The sequence below is a fragment of the Manis pentadactyla genome, chromosome 8 (genome assembly GCF_030020395.1).
Source record: "Manis pentadactyla isolate mManPen7 chromosome 8, mManPen7.hap1, whole genome shotgun sequence".
Lineage (NCBI taxonomy): Eukaryota > Metazoa > Chordata > Mammalia > Pholidota > Manidae > Manis > Manis pentadactyla.
In genome coordinates, this window is record NC_080026.1 from 58,680,555 (window position 1) to 58,701,273 (window position 20,719).

Genomic DNA, 20,719 nt, shown 5'->3' on the forward strand with positions numbered 1-20,719 from the left:
GGACAAAAGCCTCCCCAAAGAGTGGGCTGTCAGGAGGGGGCTGGGACCCTGGAGTCCACGGCCTGATATTCTGAGCCCAGATCACCGCCTCAGCCCCTACACCTCCGGGCCAGGCTGGCCATCTGCTGAGTCGGGGTTCCAGCTGGTTGCCCACTAGCAGCCTCCAAGCACACTCTGACCCAGGGCTCTTCCTCCCCACATTCAATGGTTTCTGCCTTGAGGGAGGGCCTGGCCCAAAGTCACATCCCCAGCAGAACATGGATAAGCCAGGCCCTGTCTTAGGGCTCCTGGATCCAGCTCCAGAGCACTTATCCCCATACCTCCTTGCCTTGTCCCAGCTCCCAGTCAGCTCTGAAAGGCCTTTGTTGCACAGAAAACATGACAGGTCCTTTTCATGCAGAAGGCCAATGGCCAAAACCCTTCGATTTGCTGTGAATTTATATGGCATCTTTCCAGTCAAGGCTGCATGGAGCTAATTAATGCAGTCACCACCTCCCTAGGTGCCATTAAATTCATTTTATGGCTTAATTAAGAATGGCTGCATTAATTTTATGAATGGGCAAAAGGAGGTGCCAACAGATGAATGCACATGCAAAGCTCATGGGAGTCAGGAGTCTCCGGCTGGGTGTCCTTGGCCATGTCATTCGGCCTCCCAGCATCTCTGTGTCCTCCTGGACATATGTGGGCTAATAAGCCTATCTCATTTATCTCCCCATATTTTAAAAAATATAAAATGAGAAAGTGACGGCCAACGTGCCACAGGGGCTTGGTCGCCAGGACTCCCTGAAGTCCCACTTCACTTTCACCTGAGGGTCCTGTCACCATCAGCAGAGCCCGGCAGGCAGGAAAGGTGAGGGCTCCACTGGAAGTGTGGAGCTGGCTTTCGGGACCCTGTGTCGGGGCCAGGCCTTGCCACATGCACTCTTCTCCCATTGCATCCTCCCTCATCTTTGTGAGACCCTTTTTATTGTCACCATGTGACTGATGGGGAGCTGTGGCTCTGAGGAGAGAGGCAGCTTGTCCAGGACACGTTCTGGGCTTCATCGCTGAGCACTGTAGGCTTTCTTGTTTCATGATCAGCTTCTTTCCATGACTCCCACCTATCTCAGATTTGGAGACCCCAGCAGACCGTTTTGTGGGCCACTAGACTCTGGGCATGCTGCCAGCCTCCTCGGAGCCTCAGTTCCCTTACGTGTTAATGGGTTTGATGAGATCCCACCCATGCCCACCTCAGAGGTGGATGTGAAGGCTTTTTGAGGCAGGGCTGGCTTCTCACACTGGGGTTCCCTTGTCTACAGGGAGCCGTGACTGAGTCTGCGCAAGATGGCAGTAGCCCTGGTGCTACAGCTGAAGATGGCGGACCTGCGGAGGGTCTACAGGCTCCTACCAGGTCACATCCTACCCGGAAGCATCTGAAGGAGTTCATGCAGCTGCTCCTGAGGGAGCTCTTGCTTGTGGCTCCGCACCCCAAGCAGTGGCTGCCCCTCGAGGTGCTTCTGGAGGTGTGCTGGGAAGGGTACTGTTGGGCTGTGGGTTGTGGGTGCCGGCTGGGAAGGTGTGAGCACCACGAGGGCAGGTGTGTCTGGGGAGAGTGTGAGAGCTCACCCAGGCCTGTCGGGACCAGCTGGCTGGGCTTGGAATGTGTCCTGGGACTGCTGTTAGATGGTAGGAGGGAGTCTTCTGGGACCCGCAGGCCCGGGCAGAGCAGGGAGCTCACCAACCAGGGAGTGATTAGATGGGTGTTGGCAGGTCTTGGCTAGGTCCGTAGAAGCAGAGTCTGAGGCAGGGTTTTTGTGAAAATGATTTACTGGGGGCAGAGCTTTCAAGAGAAGCAGGGAGGGGATGAGGGAGAAGCTAGCCAGGAAATGGTCTCTGTCATAGCCTCACACCAGGGGGAGCACTGGTGTGCTAGCTGCATCCCAGAATTAGCCCCACCTTGAGGGACCTGCCAGGTGGTCATTGGCTGTGGACCCCCTCCCTCCCCACCCCCCGACAACTTGATTTATCCCCCTGGGAAGTGTGCATCCCCTCCTGGATGAGGCAGCTTGCTTATTAGTGGGAAATACCCTGGAGAAGGGCAGCTGTGAACTGTTGGCAGCTCACGCTCTTGGCAGCTGTGGCATTAATGTACCCGCCAGGCAAGGGGGCCTGGGGAGCACTGTGTGGGCGTGGTGGCGGTAGGACTCCTGTATTAGTCCTGGGTGTGCTTCTAGGCTTCTCCAGGCAATGCCACCAGCCAACAGAAGCGAGACTTCCAGTCTGAGGTTCTGCTTTCCACCATGGAAATATTTCACTTGAGCGGAGGCAACATGCTCATGCTTAGAGGTGAGTGAGGGTGACTTGTTTCTCACTGTTTATGACACGAAGCTACCGACAGCCAAGCAGGACAGCCAGCACATGCACCAGTCACTGACTCAGCCCCCTAGAGCAGGACTGGGGCACGGCCCCCAGCCTGTGTGACTGTGCCTCCACGAATCCACAGCAAGAGCTTGCTGACCCTGTCCAGGTGAGGCATGCTTGCTACGTTCCATGACACCCCTGCCTTTGTCTTTGGAGACAGAACGTCCTTCTGTCCTCTGTGCTAAAAGCAGTTCTCCTCTAGCTTCAATAGAATTGTGCTCTCCCCATGAGGGAAGTCAGGATGTCAACTGGATTTAGCATTCTTCTGCTTAGTCTTATCTTCTCGGCTCTGTCTTATCCTTTGCACCCATGCCTAGGTACAGCAAATGTTTCTTGAATGAATGAACCTAAATGAAGATGCTGCTGTTGCCCCTAAGAGGTTCATGTTGATGCTTCCTTCAGAATACTTAGTTCCTTCCCAAGAGTATTCAACAGAATTCCTCTCTGTGGTTTCTGAGCCACAGAATCCTTAGTGATAGGACTCATCTTGCAGACTCCTCCTTGCCCAATGACATGGAAGTCCTGATGTTTGGTCTTTCCTGGAGAGAGTCTGCAGTGTGGTGGTTTAGAGCGGTGAAAAGCATGAACTTGGGAGTCCCAGGTCTGCTCTTGGCTCTGTCACTGGAGGGCAGTGTGACTGGGAAGGTGCCTGGATATGTGCACGAGGACAGTCGTGGCTAACTTGGAGGGTTGTTGTAGCGATTAGCTGAGGTTATCGCATCCCCATCTGAGCACAGTGCCTGCTGTGTTGGTGAGTGGACAGATGAGTGCAATTACAGCTTGATCCTTTGCCCCACATAGAAGCAGAGCCTTGGGTCACTAATATGGCCTTCCCATTTACCTTAAGCCTTAAATTCTTCTCTATCCTCTTTCCAAATGGCCACTGGAAGAAATGCCTCTCACTTGCTTTCTCTCCATTCTATCTCTATTACTGACTAGATTAAGATCCATTTATTTCGAAATAATATGTGTTATTGGGCATATACTGTGTATAAGACTACCATCTTCTGAGAGGTGAAGTGTATAGAGGGTTCCAGTGGGGTACACAGGGTGCGTAAGGTATGGGTGATTACCATGAGGGTCTTGGAGACTTCTGTGGAAGAAGGAAGAAACTCTGATGTTTTCTCAAACTTGGCCTGTCTCCTCACTGCCCCACTTCCCCCAGGCAATAAAGAGCCTCAGCTGACTGCAGAAGCTGCTGCTGCTCCTTCACTCACAAACATCTCCCACTTCACCCAGAAGCTGGTGGAGAAATTGTACAGTGGGATGTTCTCAGCAGACCCCAGACACATCCTTCTCTTCATCACAGAGCACATCATGGTGGTAAGAATCCTGGGCTGGCCATGGTGGCAAGGAAGTTCCTGCTGACCCACCCAGCGTCTGTATGATATGCTGCTGGCTGAGGTCCAGTTGGACCTGCCAACTTCCTGGAAATAGAGTCTGAGAGGGTGGAAGAAGGAGGCCCTTTATGGCCCCAGTAACACATGGTGGCTGTTGAGCGTCCTGCCGGCCTCTCACCTCAGGACACCTGACACTCATCTCAGTGACTGGGAGCTGCAGCCTCTGTGCTGGTCCCTGAGCTCTGTCCCCTCCTAGACTCTATACCTCTGCTTTGGGTATTTTTTGTGATTGTTGTTTTAATCTTAATTATTGTTATTCCTCATCAACAAAAGATCAAAAGGGTTTTTATCTCCAAAAGGCCTATTTTATTTTCCCCTTTAATGTCCACCTCCATCTGTCATATTGAGGCCTTCCTGAAGTTGAGGCAGTAAGTCTATTTTTACCTAGTCCTGTTCTTGCATGTGTTCTTTCTCTACAGACAGATCTATATAAAGTCTCATACATGAAAATTCATGCCTATAGGTACACCCTTAGATGTAAGTATGTGTGTGTACATGTGTACATGTTCTTTATTGGGCATGTGCACACACACACACACAGAATCACACACTCTCAAAGTTCTGAGTTAAATCCTTTCATCACTCCTTGCCTCCCATTTCATTCTGGAAACCTTTTCCTACAAGTGGCCATTTGCTTTTTCCTTGAACCCTCCCTGTGTGAGGAGCTCACTATGGTCCAAGGCGGTTCCAGCCATTAGACATCTGTGATTGTCAGGGGGCACTTTGTCTGAGGAGAAATCCGCCTCCAGCAACTCCTGCCAGCAGCTCTTGGTGCATCCTTCACCTAAAACCCCGGGAAAGCCACTCTTCTTCCTCTTCAAGCCTCTTAAGGAGGGTGACGTCAGCACCCCCAGCACTGTGTGGGCCACCCAGAGACCCCATGATCGGACCTAGGAACCATTCCTAGAGTGATAGTCAGTCTGACTAGTGCACGGTTCTGGGCAAGCCTGAAAGGAATGTATTCAGATGCACCTTCAAGAGTAACTGCAAAAAGGGAGAAATGCCTTGTCGGCTCTAGTGGAATTGCAATCAGGCTCTCAGCAAGTTAGACTGAGAATGAGAGCCGCTGCTGAGCCCCGCCCTTAGTGAGTTTGGGCTGCTCTAATACTCTAGACTGAATGACTTCACAAACATTTATTTCTCACAGTTCTAGAGGGTGGGAAGTCCAAGATCAAGGTGCTGGCAGATCTGGTGTTCAGTCAGGGCTCTCTTGCTGGTCTGCAGATGGCTGCCATCTCCGCATGGTGGAGAGGAAGAGGAAGCAAGCTCTCACTGTCTTCCTTAAGTAAACTGATCCTATCACGAGGGCTTCATCTTCTCACCTAATTATCTCTCAGAAACCCCATCTCCAGATGGGGGAGACTTTACCTCTAAACCATCGCAGTGGGGGATGCAGGTTTCAGCATATGCATTTTGGGAGGATACAAACGTGTCATTCTTGGCAGCTCCAAGTAAGGAAGGGAAATTCTCAGAGCTAATACCAAAAAGTGGGTACCACTGGGGCTAGCGTGTCTTTGGAGTGGGGCGGTGGGTGCGGTTGCCAGTCCCCAGGACTCTCAGTTCTGCCCATATCCACCATGCTTCTCTCCTGCTCATTGCCTGGGACTCTCACAACCCTTAACCTCAGTTTGAAAGATCTGGCCCACTTAGGAGCAGAACAGAAGAATGAAGAAAAATATGACTCCCAAATTCCAGCAGATTTAAATAAAAACTTTACTTCATTGTATAAACACTTACAATACCTATGAAATTCTAAGAGACCTATCAAGTAGACTGAAAAATTTTGCATGTAACTTTTGTTCTATGGATTCTTTTCTTTTAAATATTTTTAAATTTTTAAAATAATTGAGATATAAATGTATAAATTTGAGGTGTACAATGTGTTGATTTTATACATTTATATATTGTAATATAATTACCACCCTGGTGTTAGCTAACACCTCTATCAGGAAAATAATTATCATTTCTTTCTGTGGTGGGAACAATTAAGATCTGGTCTTTCAACAAGTTTGAAGTTTATGATACAGGACTGTTGTCTATACTCATTCTGTACTATGTTAGATCTCCAGGACTTACCTACGAGTTGCAATGAAGCAATGAAGCCAAGCAGATAGAAGAGCAGTCAGTGTTAAGGCTACAAGGCAGGACCCTCTGCCTTTTCCTACGTTTCTCATGTACTAAAATTCACTGGATCCCTGTCTCTCTCAGATGATATGGTGGTTCAGAGTATGTCTGTTGGGGCTTTGACCTTTGCTGACAACTTAACCTCTCTGTCCATCAGCCTCCCTATCCTTTTTGAGGTAGGATGAACTTAGTGCTACAACTTTATGATGTGGTTATAATATTTAAAGGAGGCAGTATATATAAATATATGCAAATCTATGCAAAAATGCTTAGCATGAAACCTGGAATGTTGTAACCACTCTATACATAGCTATTACTAGTAGCTAACGACGTATATTTAAAATTAAACACTATTAATGGCATGTTCTTACACATTGAATGTCAACCCATTGCCAGTATTTCAGAAGTCTTGGGTCCCCAGATCTATTTTCCATAATATGACTATGGTAAACTTAATTTTTTTTAAACACAAGGTCTTGATAATTCTAAAAGTTCAAATCACCTTTAGTAATCATGCACTTAAATAGAAGCTCAAAGGTAGAGGAAAGTGGTTCTTTTTGAATTTAGATGTCACTTTTATAATACAGAAAAGAATCTGAGATTGTATCATTTTCAAATTTAACTGGGTCAGTGTCTAAACTCATAAAGTGCTCACAAGTATGTGTGTGTTTGTGTGCGTGTGTTTATTTATGGCACAGGTCATCGAGAATGCCTCTTCTCAAAAGGACACTGTCACCAGTGCTTTATACAGCAGTTTAAATAGAGTCATTCTTCATTGCCTCTCCAAGCCGCAGCAGTCACTTTCCGAATGCCTCGGCCTTCTCAGTGTCCTGAGCTTTGTGCAGGAGCACTGGGATGTCATCCTGGCCACCTACAATCCCAATGTCAGCTTCCTCCTGTGCTTCATGCATTGTCTTCTGCTGCTCAGTTCGAGAAGGTAAGAGCTGCCCCCTTGCTTCCTTGCATGCTGGGGGTCAATGCAGAAAAGAAAGCTTTGGAGGAGCACTTGATTGAGTCGATGTAAATGACATAGTCCTTTTGTTTACCTGTTTGTCCAAATTATGTGCAGTGTGTGATAATATAACAAGTCATCCTCAAGCCTGTCCATGTGACTGAGCAGCTTGAAGCATCAAGAAATAACAATTTACTTCAGTTCCACAGTTTTCAGGTTGTAAGAGAATTGATTTAATTTTGGGGGCAGAAAACTACAACATTAAATAAACACATTGATTTTTATAATGCAGCCAGATTTTACAAATGTTAACATTTGTTACGTGCAGTCTTAGAACAGAAAAATGTATGACAAATTGTATCATGCAAGCTAGGAATAGTTTTTGTGCAAAAAATAATGTATACACTCAGTTTATGACATAAGGTAACATCCATAAGCACACTTGTGTAAGAATAGTAATAAAAAGAGATTAAATATTTAAATCCTTTTCTCAAAGTCTGAAGTTTAAAAATATGTTCAATTTCTCTGTGTATGCCCACTTTCTCTTTTTCTATGTGGCAGTATATATACAGCATGTATCACCAGGTCCTTGTAGTCACACTATCTATGAATAACACCTGGTAATAATAGAGCCATATTGAGTGTGGAGGAAAAGAGGACAAAGGGATATTACACTTTCTTCTTGTCCTTTTTCTGAATTGTCTTCATCACAGTCTAAATTATGTTTTATTACTTGAGAAAATGTCTCCCAAATCCTGTCAAGTTGACTATTGAACACTAGAGTTGATTTGTCTTAAAACTCTCTGGGAAGCACTGGAAAACACCCGTAGCCCAGGTGAAGCACTTGCCTTTTTATTTATTTGAAATAAAAAAATCCATTTTTGGTGGATTAAATTGGGAAGTTCTTTCTTTTCTGTATTTTAAGAATTAGGCCCAACCTTGCTGGAAGTAAAGTTAAGAAGAGCAGAATGCTAATGGATTTTTCATGCTTCATGAAAGCACACTCCTTGTATCCCTCTTTTTAGCAGAAAGGTCTCCAAACCCAAAGGGACTTTATTCTAGAAATTTCAAGAATGAACATTCTCATATGTTGGTGTTTTTTCATTTCCTTGTTTGTTATTTTCAGTTCAATATAGAACCATGTATTGAGTGTCTACTTTTCTTGGTTAGCAGACGGGACCCAGAGAAGGGGGCATGTGTACATGAACAGACTAAGAGCCCCAGAGCACACAGTTCATGGGGAGCCTAATATAAACACCACTGTGCCCCACCAAGAACGAGCTACACGGTGTGTGGGGCCCCAGCAAGATGCACGTGCAGGGCCCTTGTTCAGAAATTACTAAGATTTTCCAGCCAGTGACAGCAGAGCCCAAGCATATCGCCTTCTGAATGCGGACCCTATGCAGCTGCATGGGTCACAGGCTCATGAAGCTGGCCCAGGTCCCTTCCAGAAGGGATGGGATCTGTGCTAAACAAAAGCAGAGTTCAATGGGAGTCTACAAAAATAAATGGCCAGTTTTGATGGTTGAGAAACCAGGAGAGGGTGCAGGGGACCTGCTGGATGCATAGAGTGGGTTTAATAAGATGGGAATTTAAAAAAAGGTGTTTTCTTATTTTTTAGGATGCTATTGTATAATCTTTGTTGTGGGAGTTGTCATGAGTTGTTTGCTTTAACTTCATTTGTCAACTTTTTCCATATTGCTGTGTACTGAGTTTGGAGGCTATTTATCTGCAATAAAGAACAATGGAATTCTCTCAAAGAAACTCTAGTTTATAATGAAAAATCTCCTGTTTCCTAGTTATCCAGAAGGATTTGGATTGGAACCCAAGCCTAGAATGACTCCTTATCATCAAGTCTTTCTTTCTCCAAATGAAGAAGTGAGAGAAAAAAGTGGGGAAGACTTCCCAAGTTTGAGTGATGGTACATTTTATTTGTTATTCATTTTGGGGAGAAGAGCTGGAGAGTGGTAACTGTCAGGGTTGCATTTTTCATCTCTATGGGGCTTGATTAGACTAAGAACTTGGCAGACTTCCTAAAATTCCAAGAACCCCACTGTAAGTGGGTGTCATTTCTCAGGTGGTCTCTTGAATTCTCCTTTGGGCCACTAGACCTGGAAACTGGCTTGCCATTCACCTATTTTGAGCCACTACTTAGCTATCTCTCAGCTTTTTTCTCTAGAAAATGGCCATGGAGTAAATAAACTCATTTTTTTCTATGAGATTTCTAGCTTGACAGAGTTTATTCTTGGATTTGCTATTATTAAGTCGAGGTAAAGAATGGGAACAAGGTTCTTTCTGATTTTGGGATTGGAAATCTGTTAAAAAAAGAAAAGAAAAGAAAAAAGCAGCCGATTCATGTGTTCAAAAGATTGCTTTCTCTTGATCCAGGAAGCTTCATCAGTGGTAGAATCTTGCACCACTTTGGTTTGTTGACTGTGCCGCTTACCTTGTGATATTTTGAGATAACAGAGAGTAGGCATAAGGGCCTTTGTTTCTGGTCATGTATAATCATTTTTAAGCCAGTGCTTAAAAATTTTGTGAGTTTAAATTTGCTCTGACACAGTGTTAATTACAACATGAACATTTGTATTTTGGGTTTGGCTAGTTGAGTAGACTGAGCAATGCTTATTCCCCTTAAGTGAGAAAAACAGACTATAGAGGCTGGTACCAGAGGAGTACTCAGTGGTCCAAGGTCCAAGGGAATTTAGGCATAGTTCAGGGTATTATAGTTGTAAGGCATAACAGGTAAAATTAGTTTAGTAGGCTCTTCTGTATCAGGGCAAATCCAGTGCCATGAAAGAGCAATGGCTTGGGTATTGGCCTCTGGTTATAGTTTTGTGTTTGGTGTCCATTCCTCTGAGGGGCCTACATAAGGTGAGGTGGGAAGGAGCTGTTTTGGGGGGAGCTATTTGGTTACCTAGAGCTCACATAGGTATTTCTGTTTGGTATCTAACAGAATTGGGGGTGGGGGAGAGGCTCTCTGAGCCCATCCATCATGTTTCCCAGCTCTGGGCATATGAGGCAGGCAGGACTTGGTGGTGGGCAGTTAGAGCTGGAGGATAGCCCAGCTCACATGAATGTTGGCAGTGATGCCATTGGTGCTGTGGCTCTACATACTAACTACTTTCTGACTGGAGATTGCCAAGCTGGGGTGATATTAAAGAGGGATGTGCAATACAAGCAGCCATGATACACCATGTCCTGGCCCTCTCTGGGAGAAGCACTAAGGCTATCCTGATTGTGTGATGTGCTCTCTTTGTTAGTCCAACACAACATTCAAAAGACAGTACGGACTCTCTGGCAGCAGCTTATGGCACAGAGGCGGCAGGAGCTGGAGGACACTTTCAAGATTGATCTCTCTGTGAAACCTGGAGAGAGTGAAGTGAAGATTGAAGAGGTCACCCCACTCTGGGAGGAGACAATGCTCAAGGCTTGGCAGCACTACCTAGGTCTCTATCCACTTGGCCCCAGGGAACAAAACTCTTGGTTCTCATAGACCCAGACTCCTCAAGGTTCCACTCAGGGCCCAGAGCCTTTTCTACCCAGAGCCTTTCCCACCCAGACCTTCTCTCTCATCCCTTTGGTGGGTGGGATTCACATTACTGAAACCTCATGAGAATGAGTACTGCTTTGCATCTTGGGTGAAAGGAAGGCCAGAAGTGCCAAGCAACTTAGCAGATTCTAATAATCGCTTAGAGGGAGGGGACACCACATCAGAGCTCTAGCCTTGGCTCTGGAGCTTAGGCTATGTCCTAGCCTGATGTTCAGCTACCAGCTTTGAAACCTTACACCAAGTCATGCATATTCCAAGTGAAAGTGTTCATCCCAAAGATATTAATATTCATTGCATTCTATCAGTAACTTAACATTTTTACCCTCATATTAGTCTGTACAGGTGTAGGAATGATGTTTTAATTTTGTTTTTAAGGAGGTCATCCCTGTTAAATAAAGGCTCACATAGATTTTTTTAAGTCTTCCAGCATTTGCAAAATTCATAGTAATTCAAGAGTTAGTTATTTCCATGTATATCATCTCAGTCAGCTTAGTGGTATAGAACCTTTATTTCATGAGCTTTCCAAATTAGCCCCAGCAAATACGCATGTACCTATCTATGTGCATACATGTATAATTTGAAGTCAAATGTCAGATTCCATGTCAGGGAAAAGTTCAGTAAAATAGGACATATACACCCATGTACTTAGAGTGAAATAAAATAAGATGGACCTTAAAACTTACAAGTGGCTCTCTTTTTGCCAACAACCAAATACTTAAAAATTTCTATATTCCAGGGCCTGTGTTTAAAACACATAATTTTATTTATTCTTCATGACACCACAATGAGATTAGACACTTTATTCTCATTTTATAGGACTAGAACACTGAGGCTCAGGAACTTTAGCTAGCTTGTCCAACATCTCACTGCAAGTCAATGAGCTGTGGAGCTAGGAGTCTAAGCTGGGTCAGAAGTTGCCAATGTGAGCTTGTAGCTTGGGCTGTTTCCATGGAGGCAGGCAGACAGGACTTGTGCACCTGGCTGGCCCTTTGAAAGCCAAGCCAGCTGTAGAAATAGTGTGTGTTCTCCTTCTCAACTTCACCTCTGACAGTCTTTGTTTCCCTGTCCCCAGCATCTGAGAAGAAGTTGCTAGCCAATCGCTCAAATGTTGGACACCAAAATAAAGTTGCTTTGTGGAGTGAAAGCTTATCCTCAGCCATGAGGCTGATGCCTGGGCGACAGGTCAAGGACCCTGAGTTCAAGACGGAGGTAAGCCAAGACTCCCCACCTCCCCTTTCCTTAGAGAAGCATCAACATTTGCTTCAGTCCCTGTGAGTCCTGTCTTTCTTTCTTCTGTGGTCACTAGACGCCATCCAATTCCATATTGTTCTGAGTGTTTAAGGGTAGGCATGTGGCTTCCCTGAGGAGGCTGCATCTAGGGCAGCCAGCTCTTAGGCTAGCTTTAACTGAAGTGAAAATGGGCTCCCCTTGAGTACCAAGAGCATGTGTTCCTTACGGCCTTAAGAACTGGATGGATCTTTGTTCCCATTCTCTTTCTCAGTCAGGTGTGCTGAGAGAGCACTAGCCCATGGGCTTCACGAGCGGGGACAGAAACATGGGTGCTGTGCTCAGACACGCGGCGGTGGGTCCTCTCTAATGGGGCCATGGGGCTTCTCTAATCCATTTCTCCTAAGATGTATAACAGACCCTCCTAAAATTTAGTGGCACTGACAGTTTTTTGTGATCATGGATGCTGTGGTAAGGAGTTTGGAGCACAGCAGGGGTGGAGGTGTGAGAGTGTCTATGTTCCACAATGTCTGGGGCCTTGGCCGACATCGTCAGAAGGGCCCATTTACTCACATACCTGGAAGCAACTTCCAGCTTTTGTCTAAGCCCCTAGCTGAGACTGTTGGCTAGAATACCTACTTGGCTTCTCCATGTGTTCTGGACCTCTTTACAAGGTGAGATTCAAGGGCTAATTTCCGTAGGGAAAGGAGAAAGAGAGAAACAGAGAGACAGTGAGTGAGCTGAGTGGGAGCCACATTGCCTTCCATGGCCTCACTGCAGAAGCCAGGCCACGTCGCCTCTGCTGCACTCCTTTGGTGGGACAGGCACGATGTTCTGCCCAGGCTCAAGGAGAGGTACATAGACTCTACCTCTGGATGAGGGAGTGGCAAGGTCCCATGAGAGCATTAGGACTAGGGATATTGTTGAGGCCCTTTTTGGAAAACACAGTCTGTTGTATATTCTAATGTTGGGGTCACTGCTTATCTTCAGAGGCAGACTGTGGTCATTGAATAGACACAGTCTTAGAGTTGGGAGACCCTGGGCAACTTACTTAACTTCCCTGGGTCTCTATCTCCTTACCTCCACAGTGGGGCAAATAACTGTGGAGCTTGGGAAGGGGCTCCCCAGGTAAGTGGAGGAGACAGTTGATAGATAAATTACACAATTCAAGCCCTCTGCCCAAGTAACTTGGAAAATGAGGTTGACTCCAAATTCTACCTGCTCAGTCTGAGCCCTCCTGTCCCCCATGAGTCTGTTGTCCACTGTGGTCAGTGACTGATGGGGGGACACTGTCATCAGAAGTCTGAGAGAAGGGAGGAGTGAAGGGCTGCCTTCAACTGTCCAGGCAACTGGGGGAAGGAGATTTTCTTCTTTCCAAATTCAGAAGTAGTAGGTTTTAGGACATGTGGAGAAAGAACCCAGGCAAAGAAGGGAAGATAGGAAATGCGCTTGACTGGGCTGGCTGGCCACCTGGTGTTCCGAACTGAGGATAGGCTGTGTCCTCAGTGGCTTGTAGAAAACACTGCTCAGTAAGTTTGTCAACAGACTCACTGGCTGACTGAGTGAGTAAATAACTCACTTAGATTTCATAACAGCTGCACCACACAGCTATTATTAGCCCCAGTGTACAGATGTGGGAACCGATTCGTAAATATAGTCAAAGAAGTGGCAGAGTGAAGATAGGCTCTCCCATCTCTGTACTGCTGAGCATGACCTTGGAAATTCTATAACTTCTTGGAGCCTCGATTCTTGAACTTAAAACTGGGAATGTACATGCTCTGTTTACACTAAAATATGTGGAAGCTTTATAAAGAGAAGACAGTTTTAAAAATTCCATTTTACTTGTGGACTCCCTACCAAAGGGAAGAACATCTCACACGTGATATAGCTGCATTGAGCTCTGGAAGCTGGGGCATCCCCACCTTGTGCCCAAACACTTTCTCCTGACCCTCTTCCTTTGGCTTCACCCTGGAGCTTCTACTCCTTGACCAAGTTAGCACTGTCAGCAGGTGGTCAGGTCAGTCCAGCTGGGGAGCTAGGGAAGGCACTCTGTAATGCTGGTCAGGGACATGCGTTTTATGGGAACTCTTGCAGGCTATTGATGCTGCTTCTTTCCAAAGCCTTCCCCCTTCCAGGTTGCTGTCATTGGCATAGCTCAGCCATCTGAGTCCTGAAGAGACTGGGTGTGAAATGGCTCATGGGAAAGAAGCTTGAGTAGACTATAATGTTGGTGCCATGTGGGTTTACAAGTTTGTTCTTGGTTTACACTGAGAGATCTGGAAGAAAGAATATTTGAAACTGGCTCTGTCTGTGGTGAAGGCAGGCTGCTGAACATGTCTTCCATATCAATTTCTCATTCATTCATTCATTTGCTCCACAAATATTTATTAGGACTTTACTGTGTACCCTGCTGTAAGCACTGAGGTTATAGAATAGAGAAAAACTTAGGTATTCTCTGCTTTCATGGAGACTACATTGTAGGGGTTGAAGATAGATAATAAACAGGTAAAGAAATTTGGAAATGTTGCAGGTGCTAATTGCCACAAGGAAAAATCAGGCTGGGTAAGTGGCAAGAAGGGTGGTGGATGTTTAGATTGAAGTGGTCAGAGCCCTCTCTATTTTAGTAAGAAAAATAAGGAAAGACATGCTCCCTGTGTCTCTCTGGGAAACAGTGGTCAAGCATAGAGGACCGTCAGGTAACCAAAGGCCCCGAGACAGGTGTGTGCTGGGGTATCCTAGTCCAGAAAAAGCTGGACTAAAGCAGGGAGAGGGCAACCATGGGGAGAACATCTCCTGTGGCTCTGAGCACCAGGAAGAACTGGGCTTTTCTACAGCAACTCGTAAACAGCAGGACTTCTGTCACTGTGACATATTCCTCTTTGATCTGGGCTCTCAGGAGCTTGGAGAGATAAGCATGGCCCAACTCTTGAGATTGCACACAGCTAGGGGGATACATTTCTGCATAACATATGTACACATGCATGCATGCAGGTACACACACCCCTCTCCCAGGCTTCTTCCTTCCTCTTTGAGCCCTATTTTACCTTCAACCTGATTTGTCCTTACTACAGCTTATAATATCTGTGGACCTTTTTAAGACAAACCATTTTTGAAACAAAGTGAACTATGTTTTTATTTTTAAAAATAAACTGTGTCTTTGCTGTGGAGCATTCTGGGCCAGGAACTCCATTGGGGCTGGGCATAGTACCTGGTGCACTGGAGGTCCTTAAAGAATGCGTATGGAACTGCTTGCAGCGAGGGAGTAAAATGCGCCCGCTCCTTCTGCTGGGAAGAAACTCCCCAGCCTTCACTGGGGAAGAAAAGACCCAGCATCCATCACTCATCCTTGTGAGATGCCTTTGTTGTTAACAGAAGGCACAGCCTCTCAGGTACATATGTACACTGTGATGTCATAGGATAAGAGCATCAACTATTTGCCCTGGGGTCTGTTTAATTATTTTTAAAAATTAATTTTGATTATTACAGCTGATTACACCTCAGTGAGCAATGTAATTGATATTTTCTGATGTATCCCAAGGAACATTTTGTACAACACACTTTTTGTCGTTGAAGGTTAAAGACTCCATTATTGGTTTTTCCCTAAATATGCCCACATCATTAGTCCCTCCAGTGAGAAGGTCGCCATCTGGAAAAAGCAGCATGGAGACATTATTCAGGCACAAGTGCATGAAATTGGTGTTTCTGCATCTTCTGTCTCTCTTCTGGAAAGAAGAGGCTTGTAATTAAAGGAGTTGGTTTTGGAGGAAACATTATTCATTCGGTGTTATTCCTTATCATGTCAGCACTGACAGCTCTCTAGCACTGATAAATTGTTCCTTGGAGTGAGACATACGATGCATAAGTCCTAGTGCCGATTACCTATCTTCATTTGCAGTAGAAAATGCTTTCTCTGTGGCAGGTGAGCTGAACGTGGAGGCAAGGCTGGTAGGATAGATGTTCCTTCTTCCTTTTCTTCCCCTGACTCCCAGCACAGGCCCTTCTGGAACCAAACTGTGAAGTCGCTGTCTCTACCTGGGGGAAGGCAGTGGGTGTCAGCCTTCTAGACAGAGGTTGGGGCCTCAGGCTCTCTTGAGGCCACCAAAGGCCAACTGAGGCGTCCAGGAAGCCACTTTGTCATGTGCACCCTCAGCTTAGTGAAATCCATGAGGTACACTCCAGCCAGCCATTCCTCTTCCTAGCTCACCTGCTCAGGTGCAGACTTTCTTGTTTAAAAGCAATTTGAAAAAATACCAACCACCAATGTTGGTTTCTTAGTTCTGACAGACACACCATGGCAATGTATTAAGTTAACACTACAAAATGAGGAGTTCACAGGAATCCTCTGTACTATCTTCATAGCTTTTCTATTAATGCAAAATTATTCCAAAATGCATACTATGTCACCCTCTTTTTTTTTAGCATTAGCAAACAGAAAATGGGTGCATAAGACACAGGAGCTGGGGGCTGGGTGGGACATGGCCATGAAGATGAGAGGGTGCAGGGCCTGTGAGTGGGGGGACAGTGTGAGCACTGCAGGTGGCAGGATGGGTACAGAGGCCAGGTCTGGATGGCACCATGGTCTGTGTTAGACATGCCTGCAGATGGGGGTTAAGCAGTAAGGGTTTGGCTTGTTTCTGTTTGTTAGATGGAGGTTAATGCCCCTGATATGGGGCCAAGCTGGGGGCAGTGGCATCATTTATGTGGAAGGTGATGGGGGAGCAGTGGAGGCTGGAGCAGTGGAAGTCAAAGAACACACGAGAGGATGCTGTTTAACGAAGGCTGGATGAGCAAACAAGAAGGCCATCAGGAACAGAGGCCCTGGCTCCAGCTATGAGAAGAGAGGGCAACTGGTGTGGGAAGGTGAGAGGTGTGTGATTCTGATGGTTCTGTTGTCTCTGCAGAGAATGGGGAGGAAAAGGTCAGAGGAAGGGAATTGAGGATGCAGGGTCACTTCTAGCCCATAAAGGGAAGGAGCCCCTCTGGCTGGGCACAATCACCTGACTTGTGTCTTGTTCAGCAGAGCAAGGTGGTTTTCACCCCACTTTCCTCCTGGGATCAACCATACCTGTGTGGATGACTGTCCCATGCAGGGGCCAGGAGCACCCCACCTGAGGAGGGAGACCCACACACCAGCCTCCCAGCAAATGGGGCTTACAGAGGAGCAAGGTCCCATAGAGCAGGGCCATGCCTAGGGTCTGCCTTGTTTTCATGGCCTTTGGAGATAGCTGGCAAGCTTCCAGTTGCTGTTTTTACAGTTGAAATGTCCCATGTAGGGAAGCCAGGGTTGTATGAGAAGTAATAGAAGGTGAGGAGAAGCCACCAGAAGCCAGAAGGTGACACACTGGAGCTTCTGAAATGCCAAAGACAGGTATTTTGCAAGAATTCTGTCTGCCCTGGCAAGAACACAAAGGCACTAGACATTTGCTCCAAGGCCTCTGAAGTCCTTTAAAGGCCGTCCGGTGAGAAGCCCTGGCCCCCCACATACCAGAGCCTCCTGTAAGATTATCAGTGCCCACACCTGGGGGCCGTGAAGATCTCAGACGCTGGACACCTGTGCTCAGGGTGACTGTGGTCTTGCCATTGGCCGTCCCCTGAGTGTGTGCTCAGGCCTACTGTCACCCACCCCCAGCCACGGAGCCACTCTGCCCTTGGTGGAGATGAGACACTGGCTGAGACTGGCAACTGAATAACAGCTATATTAAGGGCAACCCTGACTCAGGTCCCTGGCAAGGGAAATGACATTTTTGGCCCTCTACTCTAAGCACTTAACCCTCTTTTACTCTTTAAAAAATCATTGTGGGGGAAAAAATTGTCATGGAAATTTTGAACCATAGACAGAAGTAGAGAAGATAATGAAATGAATCCCCCTGTGTCTATCCATCATTTAACTTCCACCATCTCAACTCATGGCCAATCTTGTTTCATCTCTATCACTACCCACTTTCCCCCTTGGAACGGCACAATTTTGAAGCAACATCCCAGACATCGTATCATTTCACGGGTAAATGTTTCTGTACACTTATTTTCTCTTTAAAGAAATCATGAGACCCAGATACAAATTGCAGAAAAGGAAGTATGTGTGCAGAACTGGGAGGCATTAGCAGTCACGGTGGGAGTGATCAAGCAGTGCTGGGAACTTCCCAGCAGCTTTGCATTCGTCTCCGGCTGCTGGATGCTTTCTGTCTTGCTGAGGCTGAAGGCATCTCATCGCACCAGGAGGCGCAGCAAACCTCCACCTGGTTCAGGGGGGAGAGCGAGGCCGGACCAGGACACGGTGCTTTCCGGTGCAGGACTTGGGCACTCCTGGGGTGAATGGCACTTAGGGGGAAAGCCTTGGATTTTGGTCACTGGGGAAAAAAGTCCACGAGTCAGGAGAGCCCCAGGGCTGAGAGGAGATTTTTGAAAATAGAAAGGAAGGGGAAGTGAGTTGTAGACAGAGTTGAGACTAATAGCTGAGGACGTCAAAATGCAACTGAAAATAGAAATTGGAATTTCCAGAGATGATCTTTAAAAGAGTTAAAGCCAAAAATCTTGAACGGGTTTTAGGAATTTTAAAAAATCTGAAATTCAAAAGGTTGTCACACGGGCTATTTTTACTTAAACTTGTTGTAAATTCAGCATGGTATTTGTGGACAAGAGAGAATAGAATTTCCCAGGAGATGAATATGGCTTTAAGAGAGATGTTGGGAAGCAGGTGGCCTAAACTTGGGGGAAAGTTAAGACATGCAAGGACTTCTAAAATTTGAAGAGATAAGAGGACCTGGAGAGATGTGAGAACCTGGTCATACAGTCTCACTGGCATGGCAGGAGGGCAGAAAGGCAGCCTAGGTCAGCAAGGCAAGAGAGGGGTGACCCAGAGGGACAAAACCATTGAAAAACCATAGTAAACAGGAGAGTGATTCAGAAAACCTGAAATCCTGGGCTTTTAAAAAAAAGTATTTTAAGCATTATTTGTTTTAAGCACAGTTGATACATAATGTTATATTGGTTTCAGAGGTACAACATAGTGATTCAACAATTATATACATTACAAAATGCTCACCATGGTAAAGGTGGTTACCACCTGTCAAAGGTTTTGCAGTATTTCATAGTATTGTTGCCTATCCTCCTTATCATGGACTTAATGAGAAATCACAGCACTCTGTTGTGGAAAACCCAGACGTATTCTGTGATGGGAAAAGTCTTGTGAGCAAGTAATTAAGTGGGACTATCCGTTAGAGGAATAAAACCACTCACAAACAAATGAAAGTATGAAAAAAAAAAAAGACTTTGAAAAGTGTAAATTGCTGTACTGATGCGAACACTATTCCTAAAACTTTCTGCTAAATGGAATCTTGTTTTTTGTTTTTAATTTTAAATTGCTGTGGGCAAGGCTGCCAATGGCTTATTTTCTCTTGATGCTTTTCCTGAGATAACTGACCCTCAAAGTAATGTTATCTCCCCAGGCTGGGCTTCGAGCTCTTCACAGGGTGTCTGGACTAGGATTATTTCTAGAAAGGACTTCCGTTATGTTCTAGTTGTAGTGGTATTTGGGGGCAAGAAAGAGAAAAATGATGACGTCCTATATCTTATTTCTTTAACCTCTGTGGTTTCCTTTTTCACTTCAATGGAAAGTAAAGTCTATGTGGCATGTGTCACAGCCATTGGTCTTGCTGGCAGCTGTGTTCCAACACCACATCCAGAATGGACTGTCCCATAGCTGCGAGGCATCCTGGTGATGGAGGTGGGGACACAGCACTGGAGGGTCAGCCAAGTGTGTGTGTGTGAGACAATTAGCACTTTAGTTTTACTTCCTGTGGTCTGGGCACTCAACCAGGGTGCCCTGATTCATTTCCTCTCTTCCCTACACACACACACACACACACACACACAGACACACACACACACACACACACACACACACACACACACACACACCATTCTTCAAACAATTCATGTTAGAACTCACTCATTGCAGCAATGAGAAGTGAGTAGGAAAGAGCTGGTCTGAATGATAAACTGCACACAGACAGTAGGTCCTGACAGCAGAGGATCTGAGAGGCAGCAGCATTCCCTGCTCAGGGTTAGCAGGACGGGGAAGGACAATGACAGGCTGATGGAGAAACTGGCTTTTTTTCCTTTTGAAGGCAATCTTAAATATAACTTGTCTATCACAAGTCCTTTTTACAGGAGTTTGAAAAGCAGAAGTAAATGAACAAAGCAAACACTGATACCTTTAATGATGTTGCTTCACAAAGTGCATCATTTGTGAGACATCTTTATCTTCATAATAGAAGGATAATTAACACCACTAATTATCTAATTAAGTTCATTAAGCATCCACCAACAGTATGCTGTGAGGCTGACATTATGTTCTACTGTCAACAAATGCTTTTGATTTTGTAGGAAGTAATTAAAATGTAAATTAGCATGCAATTATGTGCATGGGGGAAGTTTTGAATCAGATATTCATTTCAAAACTGCTTAGAGCAACACAGTTTTTGTTTTTTTCTTCAATAAAAGCAGATATTTTGCTATTAATGGTATATATCAAAGTTGCCATTCTGGTGTTCAGTGTTGAAATCACTGTGAGGTTGTGGTATTATACGACCCAGAGTGTTCAGTATATATATTTGCTACCATGCTTTTGTTCTTATCTGATCATTTTATTTCACATGTGTGTTTATGTTTGTGTTCTTTGTGTCTAAAAATATCACCCCTGATTTTTTTTTTTCTGAAAACTTTCTGTAACTTAAATTCTCTAGCTGAGTTTGCCTTTTAATGGCATGTTAGGTCAAATCTTTTAACACATGCTTTCTGTCAGCTTAGGTTCAGGGAATATAATCGATGACTTGCTGAGAGCAGATGACACACGTGCCCCTATGTACACAGGAAGTGAGAAGCTGCACAGATCAAACTTGTGGTCTGGCCATCTTTGGTTCCAAGTTCACATTTTCTATTATTTTAGGGCATCCCCTTGGTTTCTGATGAAGTATTATAGCTGGAATGAGCATGATGTGCTGAATACAGTAACCTTATTAGGTGAGGACCCTTCTAAAACATCACAGAGTCCCCAGACTTGCT

General features: G+C 45.5%; 1 protein-coding gene across 9 annotated transcripts in view; it reads left to right on the forward strand.

Annotated features, from left to right (window-relative positions):
* The window catches only part of WDFY4 (WDFY family member 4), a 314,583-nt gene that overhangs the window by 134,975 nt on the left and 158,889 nt on the right, over positions 1 to 20,719 (forward strand). For all 9 annotated transcript variants that reach the window (XM_057505763.1, XM_036916603.2, XM_036916599.2 and 6 more), the window contains 7 exons: positions 1,299 to 1,502; positions 2,214 to 2,325; positions 3,566 to 3,723; positions 6,623 to 6,861; positions 8,676 to 8,797; positions 10,140 to 10,325; positions 11,502 to 11,638. In XM_057505763.1, coding sequence (XP_057361746.1) covers positions 1,299 to 1,502; positions 2,214 to 2,325; positions 3,566 to 3,723; positions 6,623 to 6,861; positions 8,676 to 8,797; positions 10,140 to 10,325; positions 11,502 to 11,638 — 1,158 coding nt within the window. The remainder of the gene's footprint in view (positions 1 to 1,298; positions 1,503 to 2,213; positions 2,326 to 3,565; positions 3,724 to 6,622; positions 6,862 to 8,675; positions 8,798 to 10,139; positions 10,326 to 11,501; positions 11,639 to 20,719) is intronic.